The sequence below is a fragment of the Giraffa tippelskirchi genome, chromosome 10 (genome assembly GCF_054371585.1).
Source record: "Giraffa tippelskirchi isolate mGirTip1 chromosome 10, T2T-mGirTip1v1.2.pri, whole genome shotgun sequence".
Classification (NCBI taxonomy): domain Eukaryota; kingdom Metazoa; phylum Chordata; class Mammalia; order Artiodactyla; family Giraffidae; genus Giraffa; species Giraffa tippelskirchi.
This window is the reverse complement of record NC_137284.1, coordinates 114,141,265-114,162,554: the sequence shown is the minus strand read 5'-3', so window position 1 is coordinate 114,162,554 and position 21,290 is coordinate 114,141,265. Positions and strand designations below refer to the sequence as shown.

The 21,290-nt window shown below is 50.0% G+C and overlaps 2 protein-coding genes across 2 annotated transcripts; both read right to left on the bottom strand.

Moving 5' to 3' along the window:
* Positions 1-9,416: 9,416 nt before the first annotated feature.
* On the bottom strand, positions 9,417-14,335 carry HOXA5 (homeobox A5). The gene is made up of 2 exons (XM_081536331.1): positions 11,489-14,335; positions 9,417-10,450 (listed from the first exon to the last, which is right to left on the bottom strand). The coding sequence occupies exons 1-2, from the start codon at positions 12,381-12,383 to the stop codon at positions 10,200-10,202; spliced, it is 1,146 nt and encodes a 381-aa protein (XP_081392457.1). The 5' UTR covers positions 12,384-14,335; the 3' UTR covers positions 9,417-10,199.
* On the bottom strand, positions 12,558-16,128 carry HOXA6 (homeobox A6). The gene is made up of 2 exons (XM_081536336.1): positions 15,687-16,128; positions 12,558-14,335 (listed from the first exon to the last, which is right to left on the bottom strand). The coding sequence occupies exons 1-2, from the start codon at positions 16,126-16,128 to the stop codon at positions 14,076-14,078; spliced, it is 702 nt and encodes a 233-aa protein (XP_081392462.1). The 3' UTR covers positions 12,558-14,075.
* Between the last annotated feature and the right edge of the window lie 5,162 nt (positions 16,129-21,290).

Genomic DNA, 21,290 nt, shown 5'->3' with positions numbered 1-21,290 from the left:
CTTTTAGAAGCAGAATTGATTTGGTTATTTCCCTAAGAAAAACCAGAATTTCTTAATAGCGTCTCATTTGATGGAAGTGTCGATTCAGAATTAAATGTGCTCCAATGTAGTAGGTGCGATTGTGAGAGAGAAAGTGGCCCAAGGGCGGGGAAAGAGAAGCGACAATGCCTTCACAAAATCGACCATTGAGACCAACAATTTCCTACTTCAGAACAATCTCCAAGCAAAAACAAGCTAAGGATAGCATAGGCATTGTGCCGACGGGTCTTTTCCCGCTAAGAATTGTGTTTTGTCTTCGGGTGTTGCTTTTCCAGGCTGTATCTGACGTTAAAGTTATGTTTAAAGATAATCTATAATTTCTGAATTGCTGAAAATTAGCATAGTAACGATGTCTGTAGCTCTGGAAAGTGGAGAGAGAGGACTGTTGCCTGCCATTTGGTAATTGAAATTTGATGGCTAAACTAATTACGCCATTATTAACAAATAAATTACTTATTAATTCCACCTAATGTTGATCTTTGAAGTAAATACTGATGCCTTACTCGCAGTGTGTACTTTCCCTTTACTTTTCTGAGTAATAGACACACCTAGATCCTCTTTTCAGCCTAGATTAAAGCAGTGCAAAGTACCATAGTCACCATTCTAAAAATACTTTCATATTGGCATGCAAAGCAAGTATTTTTCAGCTGGTGCACCTTAGTTGATTTTTCAAAGAGCAGTATAAACAGCCTTCTCACAACAGTCTGGAACGCAGACAAGGAAAGTTATAGCCTAAGCCTGGAGACACTTCAAAAGGAATGTCAATTCTATCTTCATATATATGGGTTAGTCATATGAGTTACTAAATGCTGGAATATATCCATTTGATGGATAGTCTTTAATGCCTAGCCACATAAAGCCTATTATATGGGACTAATCTTTAAACTAATTTAGGAAAAGAGGTTAAAAAAGGGATCATGTTAGCTTTCTATCTGCAGTCATCCTGAAGTGGTACAAAGAGGTTTTCCACATTCGAAGAGAGATGTCCATCGACATGGGGCATCCTAAACATTTTTACAAATGAAACCTAAGCCACAGACAGAAATCAACACTGAGTGTAATCTTTAGACATCCTCTTTAGACTCAAGGGAGATACCTAGCCTGTGATAGAACTGCCTAAACCAATATCTCTGTACCACAAGGAAAAATATACATATGTATACTATATAACATGAATAATATATACATACATAAAGTAATTAGCAAAACTGCTCACTGAGCTTCAGGGAAGAAAAAACCTGACAAGAAAATGTTGCCTCCCTCCTCGTGTCATCAGACTAGGGTTTAACCATGTCTGTTCAATATTATTTACAGACACTAAAACACAAAATTCATGTTGTTTAGCCTCAGAACCTTCTACCCAGTTTCTATTTAAAAGTATTAAGGAGGCTCGGGCACTGTTTTGTATATGGTTAACCTAAACGAGTTAACTGCGCCTGTGTTTCGTGTGGCTCTATTCCTTTAGGAAGATGGGCTTATGCAGAATCCCCCCAAGGCCTGTAACTTGTCTTTGTGGTTCCTATCATAAACACAAACGGAGCCAGGACCACCAAGTGTTATCTCGCACACCGACATTTTGACATTTTACTGCAAGATTTATGGCTGTAATAAACAATCTCAGTACCTTTTTTGATCCTTCCACAATCTCTCTTTGCAAGCCATAGCATCATTCCACTGAATGAAATAATCTTTTGAAAAAACAAACAAACAAAAAAGCCTCTTGCCCTCACATGAGATTCAAGACACCAACGTAAAGCCAGGAAGAAACTAACTCAATTAATAAACTGGCAGGATCTTGCCTGAAAAAAGATGGGATGCCCTGAAATCAAGCAGAGTGGGAGCATGCTAATCTTCGCACACCAACTGGCTCCAGTCCCAAGCACGGTGAAAGCGTTATCCTTTTCTTGGGAAACTGGTAAGCATATTTCCTCATTTCCATGTGCAGGGATAACATATATTCCTAACCAAAGCTTTCTTAAAATCCCATTAAGTGAAATAACTTTTCATCATGTCCTCAAATCCCAAATGGAGAAGGAAAGCAAAAGGAATCTGAGGGAGAAGGAGGGTGAGAGGGAGGCAGTGTTTTGCAGCCTAGTTTGAATTTGATTTGAATTATTTTGAATATATTTGGAACAGCCTTCCCTCTTGAATGCAACTCTGTCCCAAGTTTCAAAGTGACCGAACAGTGACACCGTGTGCATTTTGTTTCTTATTAATCTTACACATTGACAGTCTTTGTTAAATCACAAGGCGCGCCCTTCACCAGCCGACATTTTCATATTTGTTAGACGCGCTGACCTGAAGTTCACCTCGGCCTTGGACTTTGCGCTTCTAAAAGGTCTATACAGTGCCTTTTAGAGAGCAGGGTGCTTTGCCCAGGTCACTCCTTCTCAGGGAAAATCAAGGCAGGGGCGGGGGTGGGGGGAAGCAAAGGAAATGTAAACGTTATGGAATGTATTGACTGTATTTGTCCTTTGTTCTCTAGAGCTAGAGTCCCTCAGACTGACTGTTCGCTATCTGAAGCACGTCTCTGGAGCGCTCAGGAGAAGGACTGAATTTCAGAATGCCTGATGGTGGCATTTGAGGGCTTCCCCCCCACCTATACTCCATAGGATTTTAGAGAAGCAATACTTTATCAGCCATTTGATCAATCAATTGTTTTGGGGGTAATTTCCTTAACAGTAGTTTATACTAATGAACACAACCCAGGCATAAGGCATATGAAACTCATATTCGGATTAGATATAAATTTTAACCAGGGTTGTGTCAGAGGCCTAAAGATTAAAATCCTCCAAATTAAAAAAAGTAAGCACTCTAAAAGCGATAACTTCTGCAGGTACCTTTTCTTTGATTTGAAAAACTAGCTAAGAGGTGTCTGTGATTATTGAGGCTGACATGTTCCTAAGGTGTGGCATGTTTTTAACCAATAACAAGGTTTTCTTGAAGACACACATAATTGTCTTTGTGAGGAATACAGGGGGTTTCCGCTTTCTTCATCTCACTGGCCCAGATGTGGTGAAGTGTTCGCTGCTCTAACAGCAGTAACCACAGTTGTTCCCTTTCCTCTGTTCTCATCTGGCACACCCCCATTTGGCTTCAAGCTCTTGGCCAGAGTGAAAACTTTACACATTGCACAGTGGAAACAATCTGACTACTTCCAGGAAGGCAGTGTTTGGGAAATATTTGCTTTATACCACTGAAGTTACCTGGCATCAGCAAATCCAATCAACCAGATTTTAGTGGGATGATCTTAAATGTCCCTGCAAAGATCTATATTCTGAGTAGTTGAATTAGCTTATCACCAAAGTTAAAAGAAAAACCTAGGGAAAAAATTTCATCTTTCTCTTCTGTTTCCCTTCATAGGTTACTTGAAGATCAATACATAGAAAAGGAAACCATGTCCCCCAGAAAATAGATGCTAATGGCACCAGCACTTAAGGTTAATATAGGTGCATGAAAAATAAAATATTGTTTAGCTCTCCAGCTGCAACGCACACGAGGCATTGTTCCAGTTGGCTTCCCTCACACACTATTCCCTTTCTTTCCTATTCTCCCTCCCTCCCTCCTTAGCTTGCTTCCCCTCTCCTTAGCTTTTACTCCAAATGTATTTTTAAGGAGTATTTTCTGGAGAACAGAAGTCTGTCACAGTGGTCTCATGAAGTGGTCTGGCATTTGTGGATTCCACCTTCCAAATGGCATATTATTTACAGTTTATTCACCCATAAATTGTAACATTTCTTTTCCGTTCAGTGTAGGGTTAACAGTAAGCATAAAGAAAAACGTTTGACAACAGGAATATTTTCCTGGTACCAATAAGCATTTTCTCACTGGTGGGGAGGTAGAGGGTTTTCACTTCCTTTCTCCCCTTCCCAGCTCTTAGCATTTAGTGAGTGGAAGTTTCAGAAAAAAAGCATTCTGTGCTTGAAAATGGCAAAGGATAAATTTTGCAAGCAGTGCCTATGTTTGCCCTTGTTTTCACACACTTTAGGGATCATTATAGGCACCAAAAAGGTAAAAAAAAATTAGCCCATCAGCATCACAGTTTTCAAAGAGAGGAAGTTCCCTTCTCCATTCTTTTCCCTTTGAAGGTATGATGGAACATTGGCAACTTCCTACATAATTTTTTTAAAGGTCCACTAATGAGTTTTCAGTTTTTTATTTTGAGACAAACCCACAGATTCCTGGATTCTCCAGCATCTAAGTGTTGGTGTTTCAATAATCTATGCCTATTTACCTGCTGCTATTCCCTTAGAATGGGAGTGATAATTCAAGATGAAATACAGCATGTATTACTCTTGAAAAGAGGAATTTTCTATCCTTTCCTTCGTAATTGAGGTCATTCAACCACTAGGGTTCACCTGGAGTCCATACCATGATACACGCGTCACTGTGAGCCATTTTATCTTTTGTGCTGATAGTCAAGATCGCAGCTCTAACATTGACATCAAACTCTGTCTGGGCAGATGACTAAGAGTGCTGCACAACGTAAACTTTTGACCCTCAACTTTTTGACCTGCAGTTACAACCACAAAGATACACAAATCTATGCCTCTTCTTTCAAGGGGAAGCACCCCCCACAACCCGAGGAGCTCAGGGACGCCCTGCTTCTGCCACTGCCTTTTGAAATAAGAGGGCAAATTGGATATTTTTGTGTGTTTTAACTGTATTTCCTGTCGAATCGGCCTCCTGCCTCCTTTTGTCATCACTTAAATAGGAATGAGATTATTTTAAAATCACTCATCATTACATTTACTGGGAAAATTTGGAGCAGGAGACTTTTTCGAGGGGACCCTCACAAAAAGTGAAAGAAAAAAGAAGATGGGGAGAAAACAGGCAGTGGAAGCTGGAGACTTTTCCTTTATTTAAAAATAAAGACGCAGCCCTAATTGTTGAGAGAGCTGGCCCAGGCAGGAGAGTTGACTGTGAACTTGTACTAAAGCGTGCTCTGCTGGCGATTCCTAGGGTGTGCAGATTTATCTTCTCTGCATTTACTTAACCCGGCAGTGAACTGCACGGGCGTCATTTGTTAGGCGATGACAGACTTCACCTCCAGCAAGGGCTGCTTCACAAAATCGCAATAATTACCCAATAACCTTCATAACAAATATTATTATTGAAAAGACTGGTTTGTGGGGAGGAGAACTGGTGGGGGAAAGGCAGCTTTCTTTGCAGGAAAAACACCAAATAAAACAGACCTTAGGCAGACCTGCCAGTTCTGGGGTTTAGAATGGCTAGGACTGTGGCTCCCCTCTCCTATGTGGGTGGGAGCCTAGGCAGAACCCTCAGCCCAGTCTGGAAGCCCCGTGTATAGTTTTGTCATTGTCTAGAAAGATGTTCTGCCTTAGAAGCCAAAGGGATGGCACCCACAACATTCTGCACTCTCCATGGTGGGCAAACCTCAGACAGACTCCAGAGTGAAGGTGGGGGAGAGGCTTTGAGGGCATCTTTTAAGCTAAAAGAATTGTTTTCCTCTTTAATAGCCTATCTTTCAGGATGTAATTTGCTCTCCCCTCATTAATTGTTTGGATATAATACTCCTCACATCTCAACAACTGAACATGACTCCGTTTCTAGTAGAAATTTCTGTGTTGTTCTCTCAGAATGCCAACAAGGAAGCAGGGGGAAAGAGTCGGGGGCGGGGAGGAATCTTGGCATAATGTTGTGAAATTAGACCATGGAAACCCTAACAAACCCCTAAGTAAGTGTGACCAGAAGCTTCCTATTATATTTATAGTTCAGGAAATATTGTCTCTTCAGCCTGTAGAAACAAATGGGCCCCGGCACATTTCGGATGCCTTCTCCTTTTACAAGGCTAGGATCACAGACAGACACTGCAGCCATCGGCTGAGGCTAGATGTCTTCATAAAGCCCTCAGTGTGACAGAGATTTTTTTTCCTAGGTAAGTTCCTCTGCAAAAACAACCCCAAAAGAATGCACAAGAAAAAAACAACTTTATCTACAAAACAAGCAGATAACCAGCCATCCTCTCTATGATGCTTCCTATGAAAATAGGAAGAAAAAAAATTCCTCCAATACTGTCATATAGGTCTGACTGGATGCTGTATTTTTTAAAGTCGTTTAACCCCATGTGCGTTGGCCTGCTCTCTTAAACTCTAAAGTTTTATGATAATTACAATAGACAGATAAGCAAGCTGACAATATTTATAGCCCATATTTTCTTTAATGCATGGGAAAGATTCCCCCACATTGTGTGATCCTGGTCCAGAGCCTTTCTGCCCATTCCCACACCCTAGGGGGGGATGTGATCACGGAGGTGGTATGGACACTTCCTCCAGGCAAGTTACCTAAATGAACCTGTCAGGAGCCCTATCCCTCTTTTTTCTGCCACTAATTTTAGTCACCAAGAAATCACTCATACAGAATCACCAAATGAGTAACTAAAGTAAAACCTTAACCTAGTGTTTTCCATTAAAGAATCCAAAACTCAGAGCAGCGAAGACTCCAGAATTCTCACAAACACATAATATAATAAAAGAGAACCCAAATAAAGTTAATATCCTGGTTCTGACTAAGATACAGACTCATCTTCCTAAGTGCTGAACTATCAATGCTCACTTTAATAGGTTACACGAAAGGACTTCAGAGATTTGCCTTCCCACTACTCAAGAGGAGTGGGACTTGTGAGAGGGTTTCAATTTTTCAAAAAACTTCTGAGGTTTTGCTTTCTGGACCTCTGAATTTGGGGACATCTGTTGGACTTAGGTTGAGTGAAAGTGGCCTCTGCACAATAAAATTTGTGGAAATTCCAAATTACACATTAAATGTTTCCACTTGAAGGACTTTACCAGTCAGCACTTGCAGAAAATTTCCCTAAGGAGAAAAGCATTTGGAAACAGAATATCCCAATTTCTGTTTCATTTCTGGATTGGGGGATTTGGCTTAGTTCTTCATTCAGGATGGGGAAAATCTGCTAGATCCTTTGTGGGTACCCATTCAGAGAAAGGACCCAGGACAGGCCACAGGGTCCCCAGTCACGGCTTTGCCACTGAAGAATGTAGGGGGTTGGGGCCAGAAAGGGTGGCTGAGACCAAGCTGCAATTGTACCCAGGAAAAATTTATCTCACCCATTGGTGCAATATTGGGAACTGTTTTGGAAATCATAGATTATGTAGATTTCCTGGGATCAAACAGAAAGAGCAGCTAACAAAAGAAAGGCGGAAATCTCCCACTGACAAACGACCAATTTCTCCCCTAAACTACCCTTTATGATGTGTGAGGAAAAACAACCTAATGGCTCTGGGGGCTTTTAAGTTGGGCATTGAAGACACTTCGATTTCCCCCCAAACTTCAGGGCACAGTTTGCAACAGAGAGTTTGCCTGTATATTGAGGGGGAATAAATGTCTCTAATCTTCAGTGTTATCTAGGGAGATGGCTAAGTTGCCTTTGAGGGTCCTGTGCCTGGATGGTTTAATTCTGCAAAGGAGGAGAGGAAAAGGAAAGAAGAGAGGGCAAAGAAAGACAAGGCGGAAAAAAAGAAAGCGCTGTAACTCCTTTCATTTAGACTGGGGATTCAAAGACTCAAGTTAAATCCGGCCATAAAGTTTATTGCTTCAGACTCACAGGCCGGTGAGAACAATCTCACCGAAATAAAAAGAACGTGCAAGCAAACAAGGTTCAGGGCCTCATCCCGGGTGGGGGGGGGGATGCTGAGCCCTCCCCCCAGGTGGGGACCTGTGGTCCCCAGCGTCCCTCGGGTGCCCGCGGCCTGGACTCGGCCTGGCAACCCTGGGGCCCAGCCTGGAGGTGTGCCCCGTCGGCCCCTGCCATCCTCGGGCTCTACCGAGCCGGCCTGCGACCCGGCCCCGAACGCCATCGCCTCGATTCAATGCTGCCAAATGACCCCGGCCCGCGAAGACGTATTGCCACAACCCCGTAAGGAATCCCGCCAGAGTCCTCCTCGGCCCTGCTCGGGCCTTTCTTTCAAACTCCCCAGCGCGCCCGGGAGCAGCGCGGCCTCGGGGCCCGCAGCCCGCGCCCCCCGGGGCTCCCAGCCCCCACCCAGGGCTCCGCAGACCCCGCAGAGCCCGGCCCGCCAGTCCCGGGATGGGGGCGACCCTGCCCAGTCTCCGCATGCAAGCCCACTCACACACAAAAATCATCTTTTTGCACGCCGGCGAGAGCAGCGGAAGTCATTAACATCCGCGCTGGTGCAGCAATTAAAGTTAGGCCTGGGGATGCGACGCGGCCACAGGCGCCTTGCACCGTGGTGCCTCCGAAGCTAGCTCCTGGCGCTGCTAATTTGAGCCGAGGGAAAGTCTGCTCTCCCCTTTGGAATTCTGAGGCAACCCCAGAGTTACTGAACCAGAGAGAGAAAGAAAGATGGAGAAAGAAAGTTTTCAGAGTACAAATAAACTTGATAGCGCTCAGGGGACGAGCTTACCTTAACTCGGAGGTAGCCATTTTTCAGAGAGTTTTGAGAACTTGTGGTTTGGACACTTCTGGACCTAAAATTGACAATTTGAATGACCAGGCGGCACACGTAGCCTGCAAAAGAGTCAAATGGAGTCCAGCGTCAGTGAGATTATATGTTATGTGGTATATAATGTTGGATGTCAACTCCCCAAAACCATAAAACTTACTTTAATGGCCCCACGTGACGTTTTATAGCCAGTGAGCCGATCTGTCTGTGCTATGGATGATTTTACGATCTAATTCATAGACAAAACCCTATTCATTTGGCACCCAAATGTCATATAGCCGGAACTGGGGCTTATAAAGTTTACTGTTTTATAACTTTTAAAAGGAAAGACGGCATCAGTGTAAGCAGTCGGTAAATGTGCAAATCTCTAGTTGCTGCTTTAGCTGCTCTGAGGAGTTTCCCACTCAAGCTAGGATGGGGTAAGTACCTTCCATTTGTAGCAAATTAATTGTAGCAAAAGAAGCCAACTGGGTTCAGGAGGGCGAGGAGTGGGAAAGGGTGCCTGGGTGGGTTAGGGGTAGAGGGTCTGGGGGCCACAACTTGACACAGCAGCCTTTTCAGCAAGTGGAGGCCTAGGATGGCCTTCAGAGAGAGGCAGCAACTGTGTGGGCCCCTGAGGGCCGCTAACAAAGCCCTGGGCTTTTTCTTCTTTCTCTTTTTTTTTTTTGTACCCAGCCAGTTAACTTGGTTTCCTCAGAAATGGGCAGGTTAAACTCAGGCTTTGCAAGCACCTAAGGCTTTTCTACCTCCTGCTCTGAACTCTCTGCTGGGTCAGAGTTAGGGAGGCCGCGGGTCAGGCTGCTGGTTTGAGGTTCCCTTGCACAAGCAGGCTGCTCAGGTAGCCACAGACTCACTGCCTCCCCGCATCAAACAGACAGACAGACAGACAGAAGAGCAGAAAAAGCCGCTTGCTATTTGGCACAAACCAGACCAAGAGAACTTACAATAGAAAGTTTATTTTTTGTTTCCAGTCAGTATTTTTTCCTTAAAAACAAATACCAAAAAAAAAAAAAAAAAAAGCTGATCACAGTTTGCTTAAACAGCCAGACTTGGACAATATTTGTAACTTTGTTCACAAAAACATACATCACTGAAGCTGCGCTTATAAGAGCCACTTCCAGAGTTCGTGCAAAGGGTCCTACAAAGGCACGCAGGGACACACCGCTCAGAGTCACAGTTTTCGTCACAGAGTCACTAGTCACTACACGTCGAACAAGTTAAGTTGTGTCTCATCAAGTCACCTCTACAACAGCATTAATTACACAAGGAATATAGGTAGTTTGAATAAAAATATCTTTAACAGCTTGGAGCTATTGAGACAGGGACACTTCCACTCACATGCACAGTTAAACAACTGGAGTGCAACACACAACATTGGCACTAAACGAGGTCGAAGGGGGACTTTTTGTGTGTTTTTTTCTCTTTTCTTTTTTGTTATAGTTACTTCAAGTAACACAGCTTGCTTCATATAAATAAGTTAAAACATCTATTTTTTTTTTCAAGACAAAGCCATTCAGGACAAAGAGATGAACAGAAAGCATATCTACTTATACAGGCGCTATAATGGCAATAAACAGGCTCATGATTAAAAGATGAATTAGAGCAACGAGAACAGGGCTTCTTCACAGAAGGAACACAAGGGAATTTCAGAAAGTCACCTTAGTACTGACACTACGCGGGATCCGCTAATACTGCTCAGTACTTTAAACGCTCAAATACTCAGGGGCGGAAGGCCCCTCCCGCCGCCGCCATGCTCATGCTTTTCAGCTTATTATCTTTTTTCCACTTCATTCTCCGGTTTTGGAACCAGATTTTAATTTGTCTCTCCGAGAGGCAAAGAGCATGTGCTATTTCAATCCTTCTTCGGCGGGTCAGGTAGCGGTTGAAGTGGAACTCCTTCTCCAGCTCCAGGGTCTGGTAGCGCGTGTAGGCCGTTCGGGCCCTTTTGCCTTCCGGGCCGCCTATGTTGTCTGCAACAGAAAAGTCAGCGGTTTAGCCACCCACTCCTCAGCCTCTGGCTACCAAAAAGTCCGCCAGCTGGAACTGCCAGTGTCCTGGACAGGGAACAGGGAAAAAAAGCTCAACAAGTCTTCCCTCCTCGCCCGCCCACCCACCCCTCCCGAATTTCCTTCCCTCTTCCTTCCTAGAGAGAAAACAATACGGTTTGGACTATGGGAACAATCGGCCCATCCGAGGTTGAAGCCGCGTCCCGGGAGGATCACCCGGCTTTCCTCCGTCCCTCTCTTGCCCTTTGGACCTGCCTCTGGCGTCCCGAGGCAGGGCACAGCCCTCTCAGGCTGCCCAACACTCAGACACCCACCAAGGCAAGGCCCTTTTCTGTGCGCCCAAGTGGCCTCCAGGTCACCCTCAAAGTTCCAGCCCCGCGAGGCGCCTCCTGTTCCAGCCTGCACGCTTGGGGCGCCTGCTTTCTTTCTTTTTTTTTCTTTCCCTCTTTCTTTTTTTTTTTTCTTTCCCTTCTTCTTCCCTTTCCTTTTCTGCTCTTCCTCCTGCACCCAAACTTCAGAATCTCGCCAGCTCTCGCCTCGATGATTCCCCCCCCCCAAGCCCCTTTTCGGGGACTCTAATTAGTAACGCTGTTTCCCCAGCGTAGCCCTCCTCATAAATTATCCGCCTTGACAAGCCCGATTCACGGCCCCTACTGCCATCCTCTACCCCTCTGCTCCCTGCTCAACTGGCCTGACCCGTCAGCGCGTTCCGAGGCGCTGGGGTTCGATATGTTTCTGTTTTTCCTTTTCCCCCTCTTTTAACGTCTAAACTTGCCTGGCCAACGGCCCCTTTCCCTCCAACCCCCCATTCGTGAGCACCCAGCGCGCAAAGAGAAGGAGGAAGAAGGCAGGCAGGAGAAGGAGAACGGCGGGGAGAGGCTCCTTCGGGCTGGGAGAGGGGAAACCAGGAGAGAGACCGGGAGAGAGAGGGCGGTAAAGGAGATAGGAGGGGGACCGAGAGTCGCACCCCCGCGGCTGGATTTAGGAAAAGGCTGGCTTTACCATGACTTATGTGCAGCTTGCGCATCCAGGGGTAGATCTGAGGTTGGGCGGGCGGCGCCGGGCTCGGCTCGCTCTGCGCGCTCGCCTGCTCGCTGCTGGCGGGGGCGTCCTCCTCGGCTCCGGACGCCGTGCCAACCCCCTCTCTGCTGCTGATATGGGTGCTGCCGGCGTTGGCCGAGGCGCCGCTGGAGTTGCCCAGGGAGTTTTTCCCGCCGTGGTGGCTGTCGCTGCCGGGCGAAGGGGCCACGGCGGAGCAGGGAAGCGGGTCGGGCGGAGGCGAGTGCGTGGACGTGGCCGGCTGGCTGTACCTGGGCTCGGCGGGCGCCGCGCTGGCGCCGGCCGCGTAGCTGCGGGCGCGCTCCCCGGAGCCAAAGTGGCCGGAGCCCGAGCGGCCGACGCTGAGATCCATGCCATTGTAGCCGTAGCCGTACCTGCCGGAGTGCATGCTCGCCGAGTCCCTGAATTGCTCGCTCACGGAACTATGATCTCCATAATTATGCAACTGGTAGTCCGGGCCATTTGGATAGCGACCGCAAAATGAGTTTACAAAATAAGAGCTCATTTGTTTTTTGATATGTGTGCTTGATTTGTGGCTCGCGGTCGTTTGTGCGTCTATAGCACCCTTGCACAATTTATGATGAATTATGGAAATGACTGGGACATGTACTTGGTTCCCTCCTACGTAGGCACCCAAATATGGGGTACGACTTCGAATCACGTGCTTTTGTTGTCCAGTCGTAAATCCTGCCTGATGACCTCTAGAGGTAAACTCGTGCACTAATGGGGGAGTTGGGTGGAGGCGAGAGGGGTGGCGCGCGCGCCCCAGGCGCGTGCCCGCCGCCCGCCGCCGTCGTTCAGTCGGACTCGAGCGCCACCCGCTGGAGGCAGAGCGCATCGCTCCGCTTCCGACCCGGGGCTGCGAGGGCCGGGGTCGAATTGAGGTTACAGCCCATTATGGCAAAATTATTGCATTTCCCTCGCAGTTCCATTAGGATGTACCAATTGTGAGGCCGTCAGCTGCCGATCGCGTGCCCGGCGAGGATGCAGAGGACTGGGGGAAGACGGTGACTTGAATTTTATTTACAACAACTTTATTTCCCCGCTGTGTAGCCCCTCTTATTTTTGTGGCGAGATTGAGGTCGGTTCTGCCCGTCGTGCCGACAGCTCTGAAATTTGAAAATACAGATATCACCTTCGGGGAAGGGGGGGAGGCCATTTAGCCAATTGGAGAAATAAATCCTACCCGCAGCAGCAGTTACAATTATGGCTCTGTTTTTTCGAGCGCGTGAGGGGCAGTGTCCCTGCCGCTCTTAAATGACAGGCGTCTATTAAAGATAGCTTTTGTATAGTGTTTCTCCGAGGCGAGGTCAAATTCCATACACTTGTATAACCAGAGTCGATTTTTCTTGCGTGTAAATATGGTTCTCCTGTCATTAGTTTGCTATTTGATTTGCTTTGAGTATCCAGCTTGGAGAATCTTCACCACTCAGTCCCTTTCCTCCAGCCAGCCGGGCCCCAAGTCGGAGGGTTCTCGGTGAACCCAGAGAGTGGGCCCAGGCTCCTCACAGCCACAGAAGCTGTTTGGGGCTGGGAATCCGTGGGCCGAATTATTAGGGTCTTGCTTAGACCTCCAGGAGTAAAATGAGGGCGCTAATGAAAGCATTTTGTGGCAGTGCCTAGTACCTCCGTGGTTATCTTTATGGGTTCTGAAAGACGAAAGTAAATCACAAATATAGCCTAAAAGCGAGGCGGGGGAGTCTCCCCGCTGGAGGCCAAGCATCTTAGGCGCCCCTGGCACGTTTGAAAACCAGGACTCTCGCTGCTCCCATGGTCCTGGGCCGTCTCCTTAGGTCCTGAAAGCTGTTGTGGTGGCAGCGCCGGCGCTATCGGAGGCGGGGAGCCGGAATCCGGAGCTCAGAGCCTTCGGGGAGCCCAGTCGCTTCCAGGGCTGTGACGTTCCACCCATGCCCAGGTTGGCTCGGCTGGGCTGAGGCTGCTTCTTTTCCACGGACGGTTGTGCGCGGGGCGGAGAGACAAGGCTCTCTCGGTCCCTCTTTGTTCCTCGCACGTCTTCCTGTCTGAGGATGGCCTGGAAGGCCACGGCAGAGCTGGGGCCCCAGACTTTAGACCCCTCTTCCCAGTGGTGGTTGATTTGGTGATCAAGATCTCTGGGACTTAGTGACGAGGAACAGAGGCGGAAACGCCCAGACACCAAAATGGGCTCGGTCCCTGGGTTCTTTCCTCTCCAGCAACCCCGCGACCCGAGCTCAGGGGCGTGCAGAGGCGCTAATACAAGAGCCGGGGACGGATTCGGGGCGGGCCCGGAGATCTGGATCCCGCTTGGGCAGCCTGGGAGATCGGGACTGCGTGTGCAGTGCGCCTCACTCTGCCGCTGGGATTGGCTGTGTGGGATTTTTTTTTTCCTTGTAAGAAATAAATGCTCAGGCATTTGCAAAGCGCCGGGCTCCCCTGAAGCTTCGAAAGCCCCCGGATGAGAGCAGGCGGGAAGAAAAGTTGGGGAGTAGGCGAAGGCAAGGGGGCAAAACCAAGGGAGGCTGCCGCGCGGGCCTGGTCCCTGCCCAGGCGTCTATTCGCCCGCCTTTGCTTCAGCGTCCTCCCCGCTGGGTTGTGTGGAATTGATGAGTTTATTTTCCTTTTTCCACTTCATGCGGCGGTTCTGGAACCAGATCTTGATCTGGCGCTCGGTGAGGCAGAGCGCGTTGGCTATTTCGATGCGGCGGCGCCGCGTCAGGTAGCGGTTGAAGTGGAACTCCTTCTCCAGCTCCAGCGTCTGGTAGCGCGTGTAGGTCTGGCGGCCACGGCGCCCGTGACTCCCATACACAGCACCTGCGGGCAGAAATGGCGGGACGCCAGTAAGCCAGGATCCAGGCAGCCTCACCAGTCAGCCCTGAGCCCCGCGCCCTGGACTCGGGGCTGGAAACCACCCGCCTCTCCCACTATGTCTGGGGTCCGAAAGCGGACTGGATGGGAGAAGATTATTTCATACCAAGCGAGATATTTTCCACCTAAAACGACTTGGGGTGGGAAATGATTGTTTTTGTAAAATCTGCTCAGTAAAAATATTACAAGAAAAAAGAATAGAACAGCATTCTTAAATCTGGGCACCTAAGTCTGTTTTGTGGGGGTACAGTGTGGGTGTCTGGAAATGATGGGTATGGAACCCTGTGAGTAGGGTACACACTCCAAATTCATATGCGACTTCTGTGGAGTTATTACTGTGGTCAGCACTTCAGGACACAACATATTTTTTGAAAAATTTTAAATGGTCAGCCCTCTTATATCTTTGCAAATGCCTTCCCATTGTATGGCCCTTCTGAGAAAAGCAGAGCTCTTGAAAACATAAGTGAATTTTAAAGCAAAAGACTGTAAGTTTTAAAATCCGCATTAGGCTCTGTCCTTCTCCAAGAATTCCCTGTGGAGTTTTTGGAAATCAGGGGCAAAGACATGGAGATATGGGCCATCTGGGGCTTCTAGAATGTAGGGCTGTGATGGGCTATCTATTCTGATGCCAAAAAGACCCATGGGTTGGGGGCTCCCCCCAAGTTGGGTGTGTGAGACTCAGGCTGGGCCTCAGAAGGAGGCAGAAGTTGGCTGTGAGTGAGCAGTTGAGTGGAGGGGGGAGGGGGGAGGGAGGAGAGAGTGGAAAAATCCTGAGGCCGGGGATGTGGCCCTCCAAGGCTTTGGGGAGACACTGAAAGGGGCCAAATGAGGGCCTCTCTCTAGATGGGTTTCTGAAGGGCAGAAAGGTGAGGAGACAGTGAGGGAAAGAGGCGTTCAGGCCATCATGACTAGGGGATCTGAGCAGGGTATTACCAGGGTGCAGGGTGGGCAGGCATACTCTCCCATCCAGCCTTGCTCTCTCTTCAGATTGCCCCTGTCACTGGGTCTCACATAGCATGGAGTGACCCCCCCCACGCTCCCCTAAGGTGTCACCTTACATGGGCACTAGTGCCCTGCCTTCACTCTTTCACAGCTTGATTGTCCCATTGGGAATGGGTTGGGTTTTTTATTTTTTTTTAAAAAACTCTTTTTTAAGAACCAAAGAAACTTTGTTCATTCTTTCCTCCTCTCTTTCTATGTCCTCTTTCTAGTCTGTCTCCTCCTTCCTTCCTTCTTTCCCTGCCTCCTCCCCCCTCTCCCTCCACTCTCTTTGAGGGGCTGCAGGGAAACACCTTACCCGCGCAGGAGTTCATCCGCTGCATCCAGGGGTAAACAGGGCTCGTGTACTTCCGGTCGGTGCCTTCGTCATGGAGGGCTTTGCCCGGCACGCTGCTGCTGTCGGGTTTGTATTGCTGCTCGGGAGAAAAGTGCAGGTAGTCCCCGGGGCCCCTCTGTTTGCCACTGCCCGAGGGCGAGGCGCCACTGAGGTCCTTATCAGAATAGAAACACGAGGCCCCGTACTCGTAGGATGCCCGGTTGCAGGCCAGGACCGAGTTGGACTGTTGGTAGAAACAAGGTGAGGTGTACGTCTTGTCCGGGAGGCTCGACGCCCCGTACGAGGCCGGGAAGGGCCTCAGCGCGTCATAGCCGGCCGGATAGAGGGGCAGCTGGCCCAAGAAGGAGTCCTGGCCGCTGGGCAGGCTCCCGGGGAAAGTGGGATTCACAAAATAGGAACTCATTTGCGCGCCCCTCTGCAGGACTGTGATTTGTTGTGTATTAGTACATCTGGCTATAACTATTAGTAGTCATCGAACTGGTTTGTTTCTGGATGGCCGAACGCCAAAAGCGACAGCAGCAAATCGCACCAGCTGACGCGGCGGCGGCCAATGGGAGCGAGCGCCGGAGCCCGCTCCCCGGGGACCGCGGCGACCGAGGCAGCAAAGTTACAAACAGCCCCCAGTCCGCCCGCCCGCCGCCCGCCCGCCCGGCAGATTGATGGGCGCGCACAACCAACCCGCCCGGCTCTCTCCCCCAAAGCCGGCGGCGGGCACAGCCCGGGCAGGGGCGTGCGGATCGGCCCGTGGTACGGGCAGGGCACTGGTGTCCCGGCCGCCGCAAAGGCCCAAACAGGCCCTTTCTTTCCTCCTTCCCTTTTGCCTTGTTGGATTTTGCTGGTTTTTCTCTCCAAACAGGAAACCTGACAGCCCCGCGCCGGGAGGGGCGGTGACAAGGATGGCTCTACTCCGGGCGGGCCTGCCCTGCCGGCAGGGCCCTGAGTTTGCCCCTCCCCTTGCACTCCTCTCCCCAAGGGTGCGGGTTACCGACATGGAGAAGGGATCTGAGAAACCAGGCCTTCGCCCCAGTTCCTCTCTCCTACGCCTTAGGAATCGGTGCATCATCTCCTTCTCTCTTTCCCCACTCCCACCAAGGGCCTGGGCCTCGCGACTAAAGGGAAAGGCTCACCTCGAGCCAACCAGGACTAGGATCAGGCTAGTCTCTTCCCCTGCCGACCCCCTACAATGGCCAGCTATTGCCTGGCCTCAAAGCGCGCTCACACACACACACACACACACACACACACACACACACACACGCTGTAAGCCCCGCTCTGGCTGCCCCTGAACCCAGGAACGCAGAGGCTGGAAACCACTGGTTTCAACAAGAAAGGAATCTACAGAGGAATGGCTGTGAGACTGAGTTCCAAAGCCAGCCCTAGGACCTGCTCCCCTCTCACGCTCAGGGCTGGGTGATAGAGATGAGACAGATCCAGATGTGGAATCTCTGCCCTCATTTCAGAGGTGCTAGTGACCCAGGGTGTCTGGCCCAACCCAGCAGAGAGGGCAGCTCTGCTGGCCCAAGGCGGTGGCAATAACAAATGTGCTTGGTTTCTGGGTCACCAGTCCAAAGGGCGCTATCCTGGGATATCCCCTTTTCCTGCCTTTTCTGGGACTTTGGGGGAACCTGCCACCCACTGTGGCTCCAGAACCAGAAACAGTTGTCTCCCCAGCTCCAGAAATTATCTGAATTGTGTTTACCACAGTCGCAGGCCTGGCCTTCCCCAGACAGGACATGAAAAGCCTGTCCTGGGCCGTGCTCTCTTGCCTGAGAGCTGTGCCTTCAAGACAGTTGACTTTTACAGCGCATAGATCAATCTCATTTTGTAAAATGTGGTATCGTTCCAATGGCATTTTTACAACTGTATTTGTTAGGCTTGTAAAACCCTTGAATTAGCTTTAAAGTCCTCAATTCTGTGGAGCTTGAAGAAAGACTTATTTATATGATTTGGTTGAATTTCCGGAGGGTGTTTATAAGATCTGTAAAACTGGTGAATGCAGGCTGATGGGCCTCAGAACTTGGGGGTGGTGGTGGCAAGGGCCCCCTAGGAATCTGGCAACGACTTCCTTAATCTCTTCCTTGCTTTTCAATGTTTCCCCCTCACTTCCCCCAAGGAAAAATATTTGAGAAAAGACTGGGCTCTGATTGGCCTCCCCAGAGACTATGGTGCATCCTTGAAATCAGCTGCTGCCCACTGAATGGGGGCTGCACCCAGAATCCTTCCGCCTGCGCCCCAATCAATTGAACCTGGGAAAGTTTCTCTTTTGCATATATAAATAAGGGCCTGGTAGGAGAGGATATAATTTTAACTTGCCCTCGAATTTCTTTAGGGAAAGGATCTGATAGGTGAAAATTAAAACTCGAGAGTCGAAATTTTTAAAGGGATTTTTTTTTAAACCTGTGTTAGAAGAAAATGTTTGAGTTGTTCTTTAAACAATGCCATCAGATGACAGTGACTTCAAGCAAGTTATTAAGATGAAAATAATCATTTGGAGATGTTGATAAATGTTTATATTTATCATTTCTGCTTTATTCCTCTAGGTTCCATATAGTGTTGGGGCTGGGGGCAATTTACTACTATTGTTAGTATCTGTTATGGTTTGACCTGGATTCTCGATCTAATCATTGTCTCAGTCAACAAAATATTTGATCTCTCAGCCAACAGTGAAAACAGCGTATTTCTAGCTTCTATAGGCACTAACATGGAAAAAATATATTATACTGAAATCTCTAGGTGTTAGCCAAGGCTGATACATATCATGTTGGCAGCTGCCCAATTTATTTCTCCAACCAGCATTAGCTGCATATATATATATATATATATATAGAGAGAGAGAGAGACAGAGAGACAGAGAGAGAGAGCGCGGGCTCCTTTCAGGCAAGAATAGAAGCCCCAGACGCTGGAGGGAGCCTCTCCTGGGAAGGTGAGAATGGCCACCAGGGCTCTTTCCTCGGTCAAAGCCACATGGAAAACCCACTTACCTTTCAGCTGCTCTTCAAGGCGGACGGGATGGTGAGCAGAGCCTCACACTTCGCCCTTTCCCTAGGCTGCCCACTGAGCTCCTCGACCTCCGCGGGTGTGGAGGGAGGCCTGCTGTCGTGCGGTGGGGAGGGGGCGGGCCCGCTCCTTGAGGGCCCCCGCGTCCACTGGGCTCGCTGGCCCAGGCCAGAGCCCATAGCACACAGGTGCGGCCTCTGCCTGTCACAGGCCCTCGCGTGGAGCCAAAGCACGCCTCCCTTGCCATAGCCAGCCCTCAGAGCCAGCCAGGCCTGCAGGCCCCAGGACTACGAGTGATAGCTCCAATTTCTAAATCCCAAAGCGGGCGCGTTTCCCGAACCAGCATGCGCCCCCGGGGCGCCTTGGAACGCTCAGTTTGGAGAGAAGCAGCCATGACGTGCCAGGCGGCCTGTGCGACCAGTCTCCATGGTTGCTGGGTGGGAGCAGGACCCGAGTCTAGTCGGGCGTCCAGCTCCCGTCAAGGGCGGTCAAGGGGGGGGAGGTTCCCGGCCAGTCAGGCCCCGGGAGGCCGCCCTTCAGTTCCTCCCTCGCCCCCCTCTCCTAGGGTTGCTTGGAAATCTCTGAGGGGCCCGCGCAGCAGTCGCGCCAGGCTGCGCGACGCGGGGCTGCGATTGGCATCGGTTCCGGAGACGGCCACAGCGTGGCAGCAGCGAGCGCCCGGCGCGGTCGCAATAAATTATCTGCCCGCGGCAGCCGCAGTCGGGCAGCCCACGGCCCCGCGATGCAAATACGTCGCTTTATCCGCCCCAGCGCATCCCGCTCCACCCCCGGCGCGGGTGGAAGTCCCCAAAGTCCACAGACCCTTCTCAAGTATCGAATGCATACCAAGGCTTCATCTTAAGGTGGGGAAAACAATAACCACCAAAAACCAAGCAACCAACCAAACAAACAAAAAGAACTCGGGCCCAGAACTGCAGGGTCATTTCGCTGTCCCAGGAAGCTACTGGGACAAATCTGGCCGAGGTTCACCTAGGCCAAGTCAGCTCTGCGACACCGCTCTCCTTCAAGCCCACGCCCGCCGCACCCTCCGCGCCTCCTCCCAGGCGGCTGCACAGTCCTCTCCCGGCTCTCTCGGGAGATGGGGAGCGCGGTCGCCAGTCAGCCCTTTGCGCCGAGGTGGTTGGGGGGGGGCGGGTGTCCCCCTATCGCCTAGACTCGGTTTGTGTCCTTCCTTCAACCTTAGCTGCGGCCCCTGCCACTCACAATAACACCACTACATCCTCTGCACCGAAACTTCCCGCCAAGCAACACCCAACAATTAACCCCATCCTCTCCTTCAACACAGAATTCCACCCACGAACCTGTTCCCTCTCCCCGCGCGCTCCAGACATCTCTCTCATCGGAAAACCACGCGAAGCGAAGCAGGCACTCAGCAGAGGACTCTGGCTGAATTAGTAAGTTTTCGGTTTTTCGCTTATTCTACCTTTACTCTCTAGAAACCACTTCCCAAGGAATAGAACGTACTGTGATAAAAAAAACGTCTGTCGATGAAGTCACTTTGCCCTCCTTTCTTACCATCTTCCCACCTCGGGAACGCGAACTGTCTCCAGTTATTGGGGGGATTCAATCCTGCCAATTGTGTCATGAATGAAAAAAATTCCAAACCCAGGAGGCTGGTGGGGAACGCAGGGTGCAGGGTCACTTCCTTTTGGGGGCTCTGCGAGGTCGCTGGGGAAGGGGGGAGAGAAGCCCTCAGGGCTTGCTGCTGCCCCGTGCCAGGGAGCTAAGGCACGGAAGGAAGGAGGGCACTGACTGCCAAGGTGAGCACGCACGGGAAAGGAGAGGGAGGGAGGGTGTATGTGTGTGTATGTGTGTGTTGGCGTGTGGGAACTGTGGTGTGTGATGGGGGGGTGCGTGTGTGAACGGGTGAGGGGGTGGGAAAGGGTTAGGTCTGCCCCCTTTCAGTGCCGCCCTGGGGTGCCCTCTCCCAATGCCGCCGGCGCCCGCTGACTTCTCACCACCTTTGCTCCTATCTCTCCACGTGTCTCACCTTCAGATGGCGGTTCCCAGAAGCTCCAGTCCCTCTGACAGCTGTCGCTTGGGCAGCCCGTGGAGACGAATTGTCCTTCGTGGTGCTAGAGGACGCAGGAAATTAGCCAGGTTGCGAGTTGCAAAGCGGCCGCCTCGGCGCCGGGATCTGGGCACATCCCACCTCTAGTGGGAGCGGCCGGGCCGGGCCGGGCCGGGGCCTCGTCTCGCTCGCCATCGCTGGACAAAGCACAGCCGAGCCTGGCTGGAAGGCTGAGCTCCGAAGCAGGCAGGACGGAGCGGAGCAAAAGAATGCGGCTCTATTCTCGCAAGGGAAATTATAAAAAAGTTCATGTTCACGGTTCCCATCCACATGACCGACAGCGGCCAATGGAAGGGCCGAACAACTCATAAAGTTGTATTGCAAAGTTGTAAATTTTCATAAACAACAACGGATTTATGACCCTTTCCCCATCACTAAGAGGAGGCAGCTCCTACACCGGCGCCATCTTACCACCGAGGCGGCCCGACTTGGGGCCGCAGGTTTTACAGACCCAGTTGTGCCGGGGGTTTATTAAA